Source organism: Apium graveolens, chromosome 4 (assembly GCF_009905375.1).
Source record: "Apium graveolens cultivar Ventura chromosome 4, ASM990537v1, whole genome shotgun sequence".
NCBI classification, from domain to species: Eukaryota; Viridiplantae; Streptophyta; class Magnoliopsida; order Apiales; family Apiaceae; genus Apium; species Apium graveolens.
Window position 1 is genome coordinate 6579767 of NC_133650.1, and position 20483 is coordinate 6600249.

At 35.2% G+C, this 20483-nt stretch overlaps 1 protein-coding gene across 1 annotated transcript; it reads left to right on the plus strand.

Moving 5' to 3' along the window:
- The first annotated feature begins 6477 nt into the window (after positions 1 to 6477).
- Positions 6478 to 7377, plus strand: LOC141718238 (uncharacterized). The gene has a single exon (XM_074520619.1). It carries the CDS (start codon positions 6478 to 6480, stop codon positions 7375 to 7377), a length of 900 nt encoding a protein of 299 aa, XP_074376720.1.
- The last annotated feature ends 13106 nt before the right edge of the window (positions 7378 to 20483 follow it).

Sequence of the window (20483 nt, forward strand, 5' to 3'; positions counted from 1 at the left end):
AGAGGGTTATGAGAGGCGGTGAGTGCGGGTGTATGGTAAGATATTGTGTTTCCTAAATATGCGCTGTCCGATTCGATGATTTCAAAGGGCGGCGATTTCGATGTATTTTTTACAGCCGTTTGATTTTGGGCTTTTGTTATGGGCTTTGGCTTGGGTTTTTTATGCGGAAAACGTTATCGAACGTTCCGGAAGAGGTGGGTGATTTTTATTTTCACTTGCCTTTTTTGTGTGATAACATGATAATCTCAATTTACAATTCGTGCGGAGATATTATTTTAATGTTTAGTGCTGATATATGCATAACTTTTCATTATATTAGTATATAATACATGTAATGCACGGTTGTTTTTATCATATATATTGTAAATTCTAATTTTGATTATACTTCTTAAATAATACTATTTTTTTATAATTGTAATATGTTGTCGGCAGGATTCGAACCTTATATCTCTTGAATAATACTAATTTTTATTAATAAATTTAACGGTCAACAACGATCGACAACCAAATTTTCAATGTTTTGTCTTTAATATAAGAGAGAATTACATTTTGCACCCCTTATATTTGGCCAAAACTCAATTTTGTATACTTATTTTCATAAATTGCAGTTTGCATCCCTTTACTTTGAAATCCGCTTCAACATGCACCCTTTTTGCCTAATTTTTTAGCCCTAATTGTTGTCTCCAACAATATATCTCATTTTTATCTTCAATAATAGATTATATATGTTGTTAAAGATAATAATTTTGGCAAAAAAATTGATAAAATTTGGCCAAAAAGGTGCAACTTGAAGTGGATTTCAAAATAGGGGGATGCAAACTGCAATTTATGAAAATAAGTATACAAAATTGAGTTTTGACCAAATATAAGGGGTGCAAAATGCAAATCTCTCTTAAATATAATAGTGTAGATAGCAATATAATATAAGTGTCCTATTTTAAATATAATAGAATTGATAACCGATTAATTTTAGGTGACCTGTTTTAAATATAATATGAAGTGTCATAATATAAGTGTACTATTTTAAATATAAAAGAATTGAATTCAGGTGTCCTGTTTTAAATATAATATGAAGTGTCATAATATAAGTGTCCTATTTTAAATATAATAGATATAATATGCGAGTAATTTTAGGTGTCTTGTTTTAAATATAATATTAAGTGTCATACTTTAAATATAATAGAACCACCAACAACCAAACTTTTAATGTTTCGTGTTTAATATAATAGTATAGATGTGCACATTTTTATTGTTATTAAAATTAAAATCTAATACCTTTACAATTCGTACGATGCACGGGTTTTTATTAATATTTTTATATTATTTAAAATTATAAAAAAAAATTGGTCATTACTTTATGAAAATATTTATAAATTCATAATTGTTGTAGCAGTTACATTTTTCGAGACCAATTAGGAATCGCCATGTGTCCAGGTTAAATAATAATATAAATATTTGATATTGGTGGGTTCGAACCTGGGAGATTTAGTAGTATATAAATAATAATATAAATATTTGTTGTTGGCGAGTTTTGAACCCGAGAGCTTGAACAGTGTATAGTCTTTGAGTATTGGGAGCTTGAACAGTGTATAGTATTTTAGTGTTTGAATCTAATGGCCTTGATCACTTGATTAAAAAGATCTGACGGTTATAAATGAAGATAACCAAACCAACAAAAAATATGCATACCAAATTATACCTCATTCTGGTTATTATAGTATAGATACCATTATATTAAAAATGAAACATTAAAAGTTTGGTTATTGATTCTTGATCACTCAATCCAGAGCCGTCAGATCAAACTAATGAGAATCGTTAAATATAATCTTAAAAATTATTATACAAGAAGTATAAGGTTCGAATCCTATCAGTAATATATTAAAATTATAATTTACAGTATATAATATAAAAACTAGTCTACAACTCGTGCGATGCACGTATTATTTTTAATATTACATAACTTTTTTAAATTTAATCTTAAGTAAAAATTTTAAATTATTAAACTTATTTATTTGAAATTTTAATAATATGATTTGATAATATTTATTAATATACATATAGGTGTATAAGTTAGTGATACTACAGTTTTAAATAATAATATAATGATTGAAATTTATATTTTTATTGATATTTATAAGTGTGTTTACGAAAGATTTTTATATTTAAATAAAAGGTAATTTTTAGGTGAGATCAATAGTACACAAATTGTCATTAGTCTGTTAACCAACAAAATCCAACTAACTATATTCAAATTTATGTTAGTTTAATATATTTAAACCCGAATCAACGGTAAACTTTTATGTGTCAATGGCAAAAAAATTTGTTAGCTTAAGGCTCGTTATATCAACCAAATACAGCTAATTATATTTACTATTTTGTTTAATATTATTTTAGCCCGGGGTGATTGTTATTTTATTTTAGACTGAATGAATAATATGTATTATTTTGTTTCAGTTTGATGACATTATATCGACCTCACGAATTTCCTTTCAAATTTTTATTTTGTTATAGTTCGGTTCAATAATATAATATTTTTAGCGGGATCAACAGGGACCTGCAAACTTCTCGAGCGTAAAGCTTGCGAGAGTTGTGAGAGAGGCCCCCGGCGGCTATACCGCCAAAGATTACGTCAATTACACGGTCGTCCTCACCTCGATGGAGGCGTCTGGGTGCATCATCCTGTTGTACATAGTGGACAAGTTGTCCTCGGCGAATCTTACATTCGATGAGGTTGCTGAGTTGAAAGCATTGCTTTGTTGTATGGTCGGTGTCTTCATGATATTCACAATATCTGGAGTTTGGGGGTCTGCGCGGTTTCATGGGTCTTGGAGGACGGTAGTCGGGCTCTGTTTTTAAGATTGCCAAAATTATCGCCTTTTCAGTATTGAGTTTAGTAAATTCTTTCTCAGATCGATTGCGGGGCTGCCAATCTTTTTCTCTTTTATCCCTCGGAGGGAGATCAGATGTGCGTGGTGGCGATGATCGGCGACGTTCTCGGCGCCTTTCCCTTGCGGGGGATCGTGGACTATAGCTGCGGCGCGGTTCATATCTTGACGACCTCCGAGGGGATTGTATGCAGCTTACTACTTTTTGAAGCATCATGCGATGTTCTATAATCTGGAATGCGGCTTGAAGGGTTTTTGGCCTCTTTTCAAAAATTTCTTCTAAAAGTAGCCCATGTCTGGACTTATCGATGCCTGCTGTCAGGAAATTGACGGCCATCTGCTCTATTAAGTCCCGAATTTCTGCTATCTCTTCCCTGAACCGGGTTAGGAAACTCCGGAGACTTTCACCGGAACGTTTGTGCATTGTCATCAAGGATGCTGTAACTTTGATTTCTTTGTAGTTACTGGAGAATCGAGCTCAGAACTTGCTCTTCAGAGTTGTCCCCGAGTCGATTAACCGAGGTGGCAGGTTACTATACCATCGGAGTGTCGTGCCTTGGAGGCAAGTGGAGAAAAACTGACATCTAGTGATCTCCGAGTGACCGAAGAAAGCCATGCGACCGTCAAAAGTATTTAGAAATGCTAACGGGTCCGAAGATCCGTCGAAATGATCGAGGGCGGGCGTTTTCAACATCCTGTCGATGCGTGCTTTTTCAAGAACCAACGACAGGGGACTCTTAGATACAGTTTCAAATCCCGACTAATTTCTCATTATGGTGCACATCTGAGCGATTTCCTCGTGCATCTTGGTAAATTCCTCATGGGAGATCTGTAGACTCAGTTCGCTGAGAGACGTCAGCAGACGACACTGTGCGTTGTCGGCGTCCTCGCGGTTGTGAGTACATCGACTCTGCTGATGGCTCATACTCGTCGTCGGCGTCTTCGTCGTCGATGTAGTGATCATCGTCTTGCCCATGGTTTTTAATCGATGCTTGTTGAAGTTCTCGACGAAGACGATGGATTTCACGCTGTCGTTCGAGCTTGGCTTGAAGCATTTGTGTCTCACGTTCTAGGAGCTCAAGCTCCTCATCGGAGTATGGTAAATCCTCCAGGCCTTCATTGTTTTGAGTCTTTAACCTTTCAACCTTTTTAAAGTGAAGTCGCATGTCACTTGACAACACATTTTTTCCCTTGAATGTATGGGTCCTTTGTCGTTGATCTGATTTGAACTTTCTCTTCTTGTCTCGCTGATCTGCATCTGATAACTTCGGCGACTGACCATGAGAAGCTCCCTCAAGTGGAGGGAATAAACACTTCGGCTTCAAAGTCGAATGTTTGGGTGGTTCCTGCGCCTCGTGACTTTTTGGATTGGCGATAGCTTCCGCCACCGGTTCTTTCACCTGAGTTGGTCCGGTTGTTGCCGGATCAATCTCTTCAACGATCAAACTTTTGTTGGATCTATAAAGTAAAGCTCTTTCTAGAGCCAAATGATGAGCCTTTAATATTTATTAATATATAAGACTAAATTATAAGGTGTAATCTTCTTTACTTAATTTTCCAACCCCTTTTCAAGAGGTTGTTGTCTCTTATTTATACTAAGTCTCAAATGGGCTTATTGGTACAAATGGGCATTCTTGGAGAAGGCCCATTTGCTTGTGGACACACAACTGAGGCCTTGATATGTTGGATTTTTAACTCTTTTAAAGTTTTCTCAAATTGAACCCCTAAAAATTGCGTGCCATTGTCTGAAACTAAGATTTGTGGGATTCCAAAGCGAAATACCACATATTCCATGAAGAACTCAATTATTTCTTTCTCTCTGATCTTTGAAAGGTGTTTTGCCTCAACCCATTTTGTAGCATAATCCACTGTGACCATGATATATTGGCACTGATATTTAGATTTTAAAAAGGGTCCTACGATATCGATGCCCCACTGAAAAAAGGAGCATGGGGCGAGGATTGAATTGAGCTCTTGTCGTGGGTCGATAATTTACGCTTCCATGTAGTTGACATGCTTGGCACTTTCTAACATATTCCTCACAATCTTTCCGAATTGTGGGTCAATATAGACCTTGTCTGATTATTTTAAGGGCTAGGTTTTTTCCTCCGAGTTGATCACCACAGATTCCCGTGTGTACCTCGACCATTGCTTGATGGGCTTCTTCTAATGTCAAACATCGGAGCAGCGGTTCAGATAGAACGCGCCGATATAACGATCAACCAATTACACAGTAATTTCTTGCCTTAAACATGAGTGAGCGAGCTTCGCGTTTCCCGTCAGGGAGTTTGTTGTTGATAATGTACTCGAGAAATGGCTTTCGTTAGTCGGGGTTATCCTGGATGGTGGGAGCCGCTAAGACGTCGACATATGTCGGATTGAGATTGATAGGTAAATTGGAGGATGCTAACTTGGCCAGGGAATCAGCCCACTGGTTCTCTTCTCTATCGACATTCGAAAGTTTCCATGAGGAGAATTTCTTGAGTAGCTCTTGTGTTCGTGCCATATATCGAGCCATTTTTTCATTATGTGTCTTGAACTCCTCGCTTATTTGTTTAGAGACTAGTTGGGAATCTCCGAATATGTCAATAATTTCATCCTCGAGGTCCGTCGCCAGTCTTAAGCCTGCGATGAGTCCCTCATATTCGGCGACGTTGTTTGTAGCTGGGAATTCAAACTTTAGAGCTTGCTGGACTTTAAATCCCTCCGGGCTTATTAAGATAATTCCCGCTCCTCCAGAGTCGACCATCGAGGATCCGTCAATGAATAATAACCACGGTCTTAAATAATTTTCGTCAGGTGTCTGGGTTTTAGCTTGAAATTGACATTCAGCAACGAAGTCTGAAAGAACCTGGGCCTTTATCGCAGTTCGAGGCTTATACTCGATGTATAACTGACTCAATTCAATTGTCCACGTAGCAAGTCTACCCGTCATGTCTAGCTTGTGTGGGATCCTCTTTAGGGGTTGATTCGTAAGCACATGTATCTCCCTCACCTGGAAGTAGTGTCGCAGTTTTTGGCTTGCGACAACTAAGGCATAGACCAACTTTTCTACTTGCGGGTATCTGACTTCGGCATCCCGAAGAGCGTGACTAATGTAGTACACCGGGATTTCTTTTCCTTCATCGAATCGAACCAGCACAGCCGCGACAGTTTCGTCGGAGGCTGAGAGATATACCTTCAATGGCTCGCCTAGTAAAGGCCGAGTGAGGATGGGTGGGTTTGTTAGGAATGCTTTTAGCTCGGAGAAATTCTTTTCACACTCGTCGCTCCACTCGAAGTGTGAGGACTTGGAAGCTTTTTTCATTGCTGTGAAAAAGGAAAGGCATCTTTTTGACGATTGGGGGATAAAACTTCGAAGTGCAGCGATACAACCAATTAGTTTTTGTAAATCTTTTACGAATTTTGGATTTTCCATTTCCAAGATTGCTTTTGTTTGAGATGGATCTGCATCGATACCTCTTTGTGTGACTAAAAAGCCAAGGAATTTTCCGGCAGTAAGACCGAATGAACATTTAGCTGGGTTTAACCGTATATTATTTTTCCTTGCGTTTTCAAATGTTTCGCGAAGGTATATCAACATGTTTCTCCCATGAAACCGGGCAGACCCCCAAGCTCTAGATATTGTGAATATCATGAAGACACCAGCCATACAACAGAGCAATGCTTTCAACTCAGCAACCTCATCACAGGTAAGATTCGTCGAGGACAACTTTTCCACTATGTACAAAAGGATGATGCACTCAGACGCCACCATCGAGGTGAGGACGACCGTGTAATTGACGTCATCTTTGGCGGTATAACCGCCGGGGGCCTCTCTCACATCTCTCGCAAGCTTTACGCTCGAGAAGTTTTTAATATCAATCCCTCGACAGCTAAACGCCCTCGAGCGAATCCCTCCCCGGTCATCTATTTCTCCGACGATGATTACTGTTCCGGTCTCATCGAAGGTCACCAGGATGCCCTTGTCATCACCACGCGTGTGGGAAACAACACAGTTAAGAAGATGCTGGTCGATAATGGTAGCTCCATCGATGTCCTATATCATCATGCTTTCTCCCGAATGGACATCGGAGATCGAAGACTTGAAAATTCCCAAACACCGTTGTACGGGTTCACAGGCAATGAGGTCCACATGGTAGGAACCGTCGACATGCCAGTGCTTTTTGGCTCTCCGCCGTGTCAGGTTTGGAAGGTGGTCAAATTCCACGTAATTAGTGTCTCCTCTAGTTTCAACGCCATATTGGGGCGAACAACGATCACTGCACTCCGAGCTATAACGTCTATCTCTCACTTGAAAATGAAATTCCCCACAGACTTTGGTGTAGGAGAAATGATCGGTGACCAGGAAACAACAAGACAATGCTACTTAACCACCATGTCTCCAAGAAAAAAGGCTGATGAAGAATTAGAAGTCAATCAAGTGCTCGATATCGACCCCAGAGCCCTTTTTGATCCACCCACTAGGAACTCTTGCTCTCCCGTCGAATAAACCGAAGAAATTGAAGTATTTGAAGGTAATCCTGAGAAAACTACAAGGGTCAGCAAAAATCTCCTTGAGCACTTAAAGAAAGATATCACGTGCCTTATTCGTGAATTCTCTGACATTTTCGCCTGGGATCCCAAAGATATGCCTGGAATTCTCGAAGTCGTCACTCGACACTCTTTACACATCGGCTAACACATCAGGCCAGTGAGGCAGAAACACCGAACATTTTCCGCCAAGAAAAGAGCGGCCATCGACCAAGAGATCGATAGATTACTCGAGGCCGGTTTCATTGAGCCGGTACAGTTCCCCACATGGATCTCGAATGTGATCCTGGTCAAGAAAAGTAATAAAAAGTGGAGAATGTGCATCGATTACTCAGATGTGAATAAGGCCTATCCTAAAGACTTTTATTCACTTCCAAATATAGATCAACTCATTGATGCAACAGCGGGAAATGAGCTTCTCTCTTTTATGGATGCCTTTTTGGGGTACAACCAGATTAAAATGGACTCACAAGATTGGCAGCAGACTGCATTCATCACACATCGGGGAGTCTTCGGCTACCGAGTGATGCCTTTCGGTTTAATCAATGTTGGGGCCACTTTTCAACAGATGATGGATAAAATATTCGCCTCGCAGATCGGGAGAAACATGATGATATGCGTCGATGACATGATTACAAAGTCGAAGATTTCTTCTGACCATGTGTTAGACCTTCGCAAAATATTTGAAAATGCAAGGAAAAATAATATGCGGTTAAACCCAGCTAAATGTTCATTCGGTCTTACTGCCGGAAAATTCCTTGGCGTTTTAGTCACACAAAGAGGTATCGAAGCAGATCCATCTCAAACAAAAGCAATATTGGAAATAGAAAATCCAAAATCCGTAAAAGATTTACAAAAACTAACTGGTTGTATCGCTGCACTTCGAAGGTTTATTCTCCAATCGTCAAAAAATATGCCTTCCCTTTTTCACAGCAATAAAAAAAGCTTCCAAGTCCTCACACTTCGAGTGGAGTGACGAGTGTGAAAAGAATTTCTCCGAGCTAAAAGCATTCCTAACAAACCCACCCATCATCACTCGGCCTTTACCAGGCGAGCCATTGAAGGTATATCTCTCAGCTTCCGATGAAACTGTCGCGGCTGTGCTGGTTCGGGTCGATGAAGGAAAAGAAATCCCGGTGTACTACATTAGTTACTCTCTTCGGGATGTCGAAGTCAGATACCCGTAAGTAGAAAAGTTGGTCTATGCCTTAGTTGTCGCAAGTCGAAAACTGCGACACTATTTCCAGGCGAGGGAGATACATGTGCTTACGAATCAACCCCTAAAGAGGATCCTACACAAGCCTGGCATGACAGGTAGACTTGTTGCGTGGACAATTGAATTGAGTTAGTTCTACATCGAGTATAAGCCTCGAACTGCGATAAAGGCCCAGGTTCTTTCATATTTCGTTGCTGAATGTCAATTCCAAGCTAAAACCCAGAGTCCCGACGAAAATAATTTAAGACCGTGGTTGTTTTTCGTCGACAGATCCTCGACGGCCGACTCTGGAGGAGCGGGAATTATCTTAATAAGCCCAGAGGGATTTAAAGTCCAGCAAGCTCTAGAGTTTGAATTCCCTGCTACAAATAACGTCGCCGAATATGAGGCACTCATCGCAGGCTTAAGACTGGCGATGGACCTCGAGGCTGAAATTATTGACATATTCGGAGATTCCCAACTAGTCTCTAAACAAATAAGTGGGGAGTTCAAGACACATAATGAAAAATGGCTTGATATCTGGCACGAATATAAGAGCTACTCAAGAAATTCTCCTCATGGAAACTTTCGAATGTCGATAGAGAAGAGAACTAGTGGGCTGATTCCCTGGCCAAGTTAGCATCCTCCAATTTACCTATCAATCTTAATCCGGTATATGTCGACGTCTTAGCGGCTCCCGCCATCGATGAGTTTTCTATCAACCAAATCCAGGATAACCCCGTCTGGCGAAATCCATTTCTCGAGTACATTATCAACAACAAACTCCCTAACGGGAAACGCGAAGCTCGCCCACTCATGTTTTAGGCAAGAAATTACTGTGTAATTGGTTTATCGCTATATCAGCGTGCTCTATCCGAACCGCTGTTCCGATGTTTGACATTAGAAGAAGCCCATCAAGCAATAGTCGAGGTACACACGGAAATCTGGGGTGATCACCTCGGAGGAAAAAAACTAGCCCTTAAAATAATCAGACAAGGTCTATATTGGCCCACAATTCGGAAAGATTGCGGGGAATGTGTTAGAAAGTGCCAAGCATGTCAACTACATGGAAGTGTAAATCATCGACCCACGACAGAGCTCAATTCAATCCTCGCCCCATGCCCCTTCTTTTCAGTGGGGCATCGATATCGTAGGACCCTTTCCAAAATCTAAACATCAGTGCCTATATATCGTGGTCGCAGTGGATTATGCTACAAAATGGGTCGAGGCATAACCCCTTTCAAAGATCAGAGAGAAAGAAATGATTGAGTTCTTCATTGAATATGTGGTATTTCGCTTTGGAATCCCACGAATCTTAGTTACAGACAATGTCACGCAATTTGTGGGGGCATAATTTGAGAAAACTTTAAAAGAGTTAAAAATCCAACATATCAAGGCCTCAGTTGCGTATCCACAAGCCAATGGGCTTGCAGAAGTAACGAATAGAACCATCCTACAAGGGTTAAAGAAAAGTATTGAGGAAATTCTCCGCTGCTGGGTTGATGAGCTTCCGAATGTGTCGTGGTCATACAGGACAACCCCCGAAGCGTGACAGGTGAAACCCCTTTCCGCCTAGCGTATGGCGTCGATGCAGTCTTGCCAGTTGAGATAAGCTTAATTTCCCCAAGGGTCGAAGTTTTTGACCCTTCCCCCGCACTCGAGGGCTTGCCATTTCACAATGACTTTCTTGAAGAAATAAGAGAGGAATCTCAACTACGCATGATCGCGCAACAAGAAAAGACTGCAAATTACTTTAACAAGAAAGTCAAAAACAAGCGCTTTAAACTAGGAGACCTCGTCCTTCGAGATTCCGCTGCATCACAACCCACTGTCACAGGAAAGCTTAAACCAACGTGGGAAGGCCCATACAGAGTTTCGAAGGTCGTCAGTATGGGAACTTATGAGCTCTCACACCTCGACGAACAACCAATTAAGAACGCCTGGAACGGCATCCATCTCAAGAAATTTTTCAGTAATGTGCTCCTATGTGTAATATTTGAAACTTCAAGGCTACAACTGCCCTACCAAAAACAAGCCTCGATGCAATGAGGATCATTATGAGATCCCCATCGAGGGTTATTTAGTTTATAATATTGGAAATGTTTAAGGTATTTTATGAAATTTTCAACTTATCTTTCAAATTTTCAATCACATTTGATACCAACTCAAGGAGGAGAGGCACCTAAAAAAACAAAACAAATATCCAAATTCATAAAGTACTAAGTCAAAACTTGAGAATACGGGCACGACGCGAATAGTTAGCCAAAGAAAATTCAAATCATGTCATATATAAACTCCCCGTACTATCTATCAAGACGAATTTCATTATCCCCTCGCACGCAAAAAAAAGAAGAAGAAGTTTTTTATATATATAATTGTGCATCTCTTGTTGATTCTGTATAGTAATAGCTGCAGTAGCTAATCAGTTATCCAAACATTTTACGTACATAAGAAAAGAATTGGTAAAAAACCAGGAATAGTAAAGAAAATAATGCTTGTTGCTTTAGAGTGATAGTATTTTCCTGCTCATCTTTACAAATGAAACTTTTTGTTGGAGGTGATTATAGAAAAGCCATTGAAATGTTTGAAATTTCCTCTTCTACTTTACTGCTGAAGATTGGTCTACCAATCACATGCTTGTAAAGCCCACCACTCCATGCCTGAAAACTTAAATTATTAGCTCTAACAAGTGATCATGATACGCGAACACGAACATATCTTACTTTCGAGTGGAACATACTGAGTAAAGAGTCTAAACAAACAAGATTATAATTGAGCAAGAAAACAAAAATTAGAGTAAAAAGCATATAATCTTTTACGCCTTAAAACAAAACCGACAGGAATAACTAAACAGTTTAATAATCATCCAACAAATACCAAAGGTTCAAAACTATTATTATATCACAACGGGGCATTCCCCGCCTTCAAGCATCGTCTTTAGGAGGAAGATCCCGGGCAGTCTCTCTGGCATGAGCAAAGTCGTGGATATAATCCTCGAACGAATGACCGGCTATGTCGACCCCAACACCCGATAACCTCGTCAAACAACGACCATAGCCATCACCCAACGCCTTTGCGATATCCTCAATACTCTTCTCTAATTCCGTCTTCATCTGACAGTTATCTTCAATCAAATTCTTGTTAGAAGCAGTTAGGTCCACAAAGTCCTTCTCAGCTTTCTCCTGCATTCTCTTCTCATCGTCCCTCGACAGAGTAACATTACGTAAGGCTTCCTCCAGTTCAGCTATCTTCTTGCTAGAAACATCACGCTCCGCTTCCAACTCACTAACCTGTGTGCTTAGCTTCGTATTAGCCACATCCAACTCACCAGCCCGGCGATCCGCCGCCAAATACAAATCCTCAAATTTTTTCTTCTCTCGAGTCATCGACCCAAGATCAGCGCTAAACCTAGAGGATGACCCCCCATCACCATCATTCTTAAATTCACTCATGATGTAAGTAAAATCTGAAAGGAACTGGAAATAAAACAAAATACATACGTTAAAACGAAACTTCAAAATCAAACAAGATACAATATTAGGCATCAGAGATGCATACCCGACCAGCACGGCCCATACATCTATCCACTAAATCACTGCGCCTCTTAGTAGAATAAGGCATCATGTCTTGGGGAAGCTGGAAGGCCCTAAAAACCTGTAGCGGCACCGTCGAGCCTCCAGTCCACCTCTCGTTAGGCAAAACCTCAATACGTACCACATCCCTCGATGCTTTGACATATGAGAAAGTCTTCAAAAGCCCCTTCCCTCCGACAATCGTCAGTGTTTTATTCGTCGGCACAGAATTAGCCTCAACCCTCGCCCCATCAAAATCTGAATGCTGCCTCTTCCTAGGTACCAGCTCAGGGTCGTCCGCGACAACTTCTTCACGATCCTTTACAACTCGATCACCATTGTCATCCAGCAATTCAATCGAAACATACCCGCCAACTTTGGATTCCCCAGCATTCGAACCACCAACTCTCATCTCCTCGCGAGTTGACCCACTTGCTTTCTGAACTAGGAACATCATCGCCTTATTCATCTTCTTTCCTCGAACTCCGTTGTCAAGTACGTTCTTCAAAGAGCTTCCAGCAACTGCAGAAAAGATGATTCTTATTAAACAATGAAGAAAAACAGAACAAGAACAAAACAACAGATATAAAGGGATTATATCCTTACGAGAATGACTCTCCAAAAATGCACTTTCCTTCAACAGCAAATGGGAGTACAAAGACATCGACCCATGAAAATTATCCAAAAACTCAGAATCATACTTGTCTAGCCTATTCAAAGCATCAAGAGCCTCTCGGCTAATTTTATGACAAGACTGCACAAACTCTAAGTCAGGGCCCGCAAAATACAACCACTTAGCGTAATACCCTGAGTTCGATGACCGAACACTAACTATCTTCATTCGCTTATGTCGCGAATCAAATAAACCTGACCCTCGTGGTACCGAATCCCATAAATAGAAAAGAATAACGGATTCGTTGGAACCCGACCCTTTTCATGACACAGCGCAATAAAACCGTTTACTTGAGCAACAGAGTTAGGAGTCAACTGCACGACACCACACCCTATTGCCTCGAAAAGTGCTAATTGGAAAGGGTGCATCGGAAGTCGAAGTCCAAACTCAAATAACAACAAAGGGATCCCATGTATGCCATACTCAGGCATCATCCAAACCCGGTCATTAGGAACCGGAACCCGATACCTATATTCGTTACTAAAATCGACCCAATTCTTTAATTTATTCGAAGGCACGGGCATGTTCACATAAAAACTAATATAATCTAAACTCGGCTTATCCCCAAATTCATGCCTACCCATCGATAAATTATCTGCTAACTTTCGCTCCCTAAACGCAACGGTTCTGGGACTCAAAGGAACAGGGATCTGAGACTCAACACAAAGGAGTTGTGAGAATAAAAACAGCTAAAGAAGTTGTAATTAGAACAACTATTAGTTATAAATGTAAAGCCCAAGAAGACCCATTTGTACCAATAAGCTCATTTGGGACTTAGTATAAATAAGAGACAACAACCTCATGAAAAAGGGGTTGGCAAATTAAGTAAAGAGGATTACTCCTTATAATTTAGTCTTATATATTAATAAATATTAAAGGCTCATCATTTGGTGCTAGAAGGATGGGGGATTTGAACCCTTGAGCATGGGGTTGGGTATGCAAAGCTTTTAATTGCACTCTACAACCAATTGTGTTGCCTTGACTTTGCCTTGACTTTGGTTGACTTTTTGGTATCATCACATTTTGGTCTCACAATTTATGATTTATGTTATAACTCTAAGTGTATTATTTTTATCCTTTTTATTCTTATATGGCTTATAATTTAATACTATATATATATACTATTTTTACCCGTTTTTTGAATTTTATAAGCCATGTTTTTTTATTGTTTTTATAGGTTTGAATTATATTTTTAATTATGTTTTAAAATAAATAGTTGCATATATTGACCCAACAAAATAGGTTACGAAAAATATAAATCACGATCAAGTAAATAGGTCATGTGTAAACCGATTTTTAAGTGATACCTTGATTTCACTTATTTTTTGGTTCCAACACATTTTGATTTCACCTTTTATAATTCATGTTATTATTTTTATCCTTTTTTTATTCTTATATGACTTATAATTCTAAATGTATTATTTTTACCAGTTTTTTGAATTTCATAAGCCATGCTTTTTTTATTATTTTTATAGGTTTGATAACATTTTTAATTATGTTCTAAAATAAATAGGTTCATATATTGGCCCAAATAAATAGGTTACGAAAAATATAAAAACCACGACCAAGTAAATTAATAATAACTAACATTTATTAATAAGCGAAACCCCTTTTTAAGTGGTACACAAGTATCAATTTTGGTTTCACCGATTTTTGGTATAACCAACATTTGGTTTCACTTATTCATTCATGTATCTTATAATATTACTTTTTTATTTCTTTTAATTCCGCTAAAACTTTTGGTTACACCCTTTATCTTCTGTGTGTATATTTTACACTTCTACATATCTTATGATTCTATTAAGTTTAGTTTTATTTTTGTTTTCTTATACTTCTACATGTCTTATTATGATTCTATTAAGTTTGGTTTTATTTTTATTTTACCCTTTTGACTTTAACCAATGTGTTCCTGATTCCTTAAGTATTGTTAATTCAATATATTATATGTTTTTGGTTTCATCAACTTTTGGTTTCACCCCTTTTTGAATTTCAATATAACACTAAATTGTATAATTTTTATTCTTCTTTTACTTTTATACGACTTACAATATTATATGTATTATTTTACCCGTTTTTTAATTGCAATTCTTATATTGATTTAAACTCGGAAATCCTATTTCTCATATGACTTTATAGTATATTTTAGTGGAATAATAATTTTTTTAAAATCATATAATAATTATAATTTTTTATTATAATCATAAAACAAATATTATACTCAAAAGTTTGGATTGGGTGAATTGGTTTTCTGACTAAAAGTTAAAAATTTTAACATGACACTTATACTATTACAATGTTTTAAATATATTAACTCGGCTCATACTTCGCACGGATTCTCAACTAGTATCTAATAAGAGCTATTTTCATCGATAAGATTGATGTAACATGGGAGTCCATCCTATGTAGATAAGAATATCCCACCTAAAATTTGGCAACCCACGTTTCTCATTAAAGAATTTCAAGTATTTAGCATTTCTCATTAAAGAATGTCAAGTATCTAGTATTTCTCATTAAATTGCTTTGGATAAACATAAACATATCTCATCATCACGAAGAGTGGCGAGAGGGATGGAGTCGATCCACCCTATACTCATATAAACATATCTCATGAAAGTGGCGAGAGGGATATAGTCGATCAAGATCAAGAGTGAAAGACGAGAAGTAATTAGAATAGTTAAGATGGTTGTAATTTCAAATGACACCAAAAAATCTGTTATTTCAAATTCTCAAATTTTAATTTTGTTTTAAATAGCTAGAACTTGAATCAGATCCAAATCCTAATTTCTAATCTATCCAAAAGGAAAATTTGTTCCAAATCCATCATTAAATGATAGTATCCAAATAGGGCATTAAAGAATTTCAAATACACCCCCTATCATAGTGTACTTGGTTTATTTCAGCAGCCAAAATAAGTACAAGTGAGAAACTAGAATACTTTTTGGGGGGTATACTTGACATAGAACACCCCGCTAAGGTTGCATATTCCAGACTTTACAGCATTACCAGCACTGAATTATTATACTGCCAACATACAATACAAGATACACTTCGGACTAGGCCTCACAATTCATGTGAAAAAAGAAAACAATTTCCCATAGTGAATATGTTGTTATCTCTCGCACTGCTAATTATGCGAGTATATCTTTGTTTTCTGGATACACTAAACTCTATTTAGAAGAAGACCAAACAAGATCTTATATTATCTCACTGTGCCTTAAAAAGGAACAAGCATCTTACAAAAAATGAACTGTAAGAGACAAAAGGTTCACAAAAACAGGAAATGGTATCAGAGCCATAATAGGAAAATAGGCCGAGAAGATGAATAGTAATTTACTGTAATAAATAATAGAAAAGTAAAAAAAAAATCGGAAAGTGAATAGTAAGAAACGAAATATAAAAATTAAATGAGATCTCCAGCAAAATTACTAAGAGATAATAATAAAAGTTATAAATCTAAAATAATAGCAACTCTATTAATTTATTTTATAGTAGAGAATAAAGAAACAAAACAAATGTGGAAGAAAAATCTATATAGACAGTTAATATATTTATATAAATAAATAAATAAATATTTGATTTATGGAAGATTATAAGTTAGAAAGTATTAAAATGATAGCAGATAAAAACCTTACTTTTAATAAAGATATAAATCAACATATTGAAAGTTGTAAAATAAGTATGCAAATAATAAATGAAAAATTAGATATTATAGCTACGATACGAACAATGTTGGAAGAAAGAGATGAAAAAATTAGAAGACTGGAAGAAGAAAATCTTTTAATAAAACGAGAAAAATTTATTAAAGAAACTAATTTAGAAATTCAAATAAAAGACTTAAAAGAGGTATTAACTGAACAATATAAATTAATAAATAATTTAAGACAAAAAATAAAAAAATGAATTGGATAGATCCAAATGCAATAACTAGAAATAATAGAAAAATGAAAGAATTAATAAAAAACCAAGAAAAATTAGAAATAGAACTAGAAAAATTGCAACAAAGAAAAAATAAAATTGAATGGACAAGAGAAAATATGGATGAAATAATAAGATGTTATCAACAACTTGGAAATATGATAATAACATTTAGAAATAATAAACTAAGAATACAAGGACTTAAAAGAATAATTTTATCAAGTAACATAACTGGATAATAATACAGTTTGAAAAAATGTCATTAGAAAAATCAAGTGAAAAACAAGATGTATATTATTAAATGGATGAATACGAAGAAGGAACATCACAAACTCTAAGTTTTAAACCGGATATATATAATAAAATCCAAAGTGAAACAGAAGAACTAACAATTAAAAAGATATTCAAAACATCATATTTTGAAAGAAATAAAGAAGTTAGATATATAGCTCAGAAACATGAAAATATAATGGATATAGATACGATAAATGGAAAAGCAAAAGTAAATTTAATAACACATGGTTTGATAAAAAAGAGAACTATCCAAATTAAAACAAAAGGAAGCAAATAAACTAAAAAATATTTATTTTGGACCAATAGAATTTACAATAAAAGCATATTTTCAGAAAAATATCGATACTCCTATACAGATATATGTACTAGACGATAGAATATTAGGAATATACAAGATTCATTAATAGCAGTAGTAAAAGGAAACTTGATATATCATAAATTAAAATTTATAATACAACCTGATTTTAGCATATCATTAAGAGATGAAAATAAAGAAAGATTTTTAACATTATATTATAAATTAGATGGAATAAAAATGCAAAAGGGAAGTAAAGTAATTAGTATAGAAACTAAAATAGTTTATGCTATGACCGGAAATCATCATGTAAAGAAACAAACGGAATTAGGAATAATAGTACCAAAATTATACAATGATATATTAGAAAAAATTGAACATAAAGAAGAATCTCAAATAACAATCCCAGAAGAATTTACAATAGACTTTAGTAATAGACAAATAATTTCAACACAAAGAATTAAACCAATATTAGAAGGATCTAGATTAAGTTTTAGAAAAGAATTTAGACATTTAAGTTTTAGAGAACAACCAATTATGTCAAGGCAATATAGTTTACCTAAAACTATAAATTTAATAGATGTGAAAACTGATAGATTAAAAATTAAAGTAATAATATTCGAAGGAATTATAGCAAAAGATTGTATAGCTGAAATAAATACACGCGTTGTTAAAAGTTTTATACACATAAGTAAAATTGATGAAAATAACTGCTCCATAATAGAACCACAAACTTATAATTATCCTGAAAATGAGAGAGAAATTATAATTACTAAAAGTGTAAATTTAAGATTTAAACTACAAGATTTAGAGTATAATATAAACATAGGAGTTATAGAATATGATAGTTCTAATGAATTATTATTAGGAAGTGACTTTTTGACAATGATAAATTATAAAATTAATAATAAAGGCATTGAAATAAATGACCAAGGAAAAATTCGATTTATTAATAAAATATGAATACACAAGAAAAATAAAAAACATAAATTACAAAAAATAAAAGACACTCTAAAAAAGGTGTATATTCACAAATAAAATATTTAGAATATAGTGAAAAAGAAATAAAATTAGAAAAAGACATAAAAGAATTAGAAAAAGAAAGTTCAAAAACTGAAAAAATATGGATAGATATGGAAAATGGATGGAAAAAACGAATAAATCTAACTAATGAAAAGATAAATGGATGGAAGGAATGAGCTAATAAAATGGCTAATGAAAAAATAGAAGCTTTATGGGAAGAAATCATAATAAAAGAAAAAATTCAAAATATGACATTAGTAATGAATGAGATTAAAAAGGATCAAACTCAAACAAGACAAATAATAAGAGAAGAATTAACTAATCTATGGAATGCATCTGAAATACCATCATTTAAAATAATATTAGAAAAATTAAATAATCTAGAAGACGAAAAACCAAAAAATAAACAAATGCTAAAAGAAGATATCACAAAAACACCAGAAATTGTGGCTATAAATGCTTGGAGGAGAACTAAAGAACCTGTTATGATAGATATTAGTAAAATGAAACCCGTTATACCAGAATCTGTAGATAAAACATTAGATGGATTATCTTCGTTACATAAAAAGGAAAATTATAATGGACAAACAAGAGTATAATGTAATAACATTTCATAAAAATCATGGGAAAGAACTACTAGAAAAAGAAAGATATAAATATGAACCAATGAAAAAGGAATCAAAAAATTTAGATATAGAACAGGAAAAATAGAATACATACAATTAAAGTTTGAAAAACAGGAACAAGAATTGAAAAGATTAAAAGCAGAAAATAGCAAACTCAAATTAAACACTAATGAAGAATGGTTTGACAAGTATAAAAAATATAAGAACAAATATGAAAATAATAAAAAAGATTTGAAAGAAACTAAAAGAGAACTAAAACAAACGAAAAAAGAGTTACATCAGGAAATAGAAGAAACCAAAAGAAATTTAGAAATGTTAAGAGAAGAAATCAAAAAAATTAAAGAAAAAGAAAAAATTACTGAAAGCACAAGTAACTCAGATACTTCAAGTAATAGTGTCAGTTCTAATGAAAAATTAATAAATTTTATAGAAGAATATGAGAATGAAGATAAATCAGAAATAGAAAAGGAGAACAATTAAATAATGCAAGCCTTAAGAAAAATGAAAAATGTGAATGCTATCATAAAAGAAGAACCACAAAGTGACAATCAAGATGAATATAACGAATCTATAGATACTGAAATGGAAACTGTAAATGAAAACGTTGATAACTATCCAGAAGAAGAATTAACGGATGTTAATTTAGAAGTAATAACAAGAAGTGGTAATAAAATACCTAAACATATACCAATCGGATATCATGCAGAATTTAAAGAATTTGTAGGATCTATGTCACAAGGTGTTAACCTTAATGGATATTTCTTAGATTTAGATAATGTCTACGAAGAATAAGAAATTAGTAGAAGGATTACAGATTGGAATCTAGGAACTTATATAGCACTAATGAGTTCCACACATACTGATAATTTAGATTATACTTATGATTTAATATCCAAAACATTAATAGGAAAAGTAGCATTTTGGATAGAATCTATAGCATACCAATTAAAAACAGAAGTAATGCGTAATGTAGGAAATTGGAAATCTATGCTACAAATCTTTGATATGATACTGAAAAGAGAATTTTTAGGAGAACCATGGATGGTAGCTAGAGATCAAGTATTGATAGAAAGAAAAATAGAAATAATAATGAATTTAAATAATATGAAATGTTGTAAAATAAATAAACTACCTGAATATACTATAAACTTTACTAAATTCTTTTATGAAGCTAGGTTTCAACCCGAAGAAAGCCTAATCTACCAACAACTATATTATGATCATCTTCCAAAGCCATATAATAATGAAATAACAAAAGAATATAATAATTTAGAACCAGGAGAAAACACTTTAGGAGAAAGAATAAGAGTATTAAGAGGATATCTTATGAGAAAATGCGAAGAATACCGAGTTCAACAAACAGTTAAAAAGGATAAAAAACTAGGATTAAGAGAAATATGTGGGTTTACTGAAAGAAGATTAGTATTTGGATGTGATGATGAAAGAAGAAAAAACCCAAGTAAGAGATATAA

Bases quoted from the DNA above. Each gene is read 5' to 3' on its own strand.
- LOC141718238 (XM_074520619.1), top strand. From the start codon at position 6,478: ATGAAACCGGGCAGACCCCCAAGCTCTAGATATTGTGAATATCATGAA.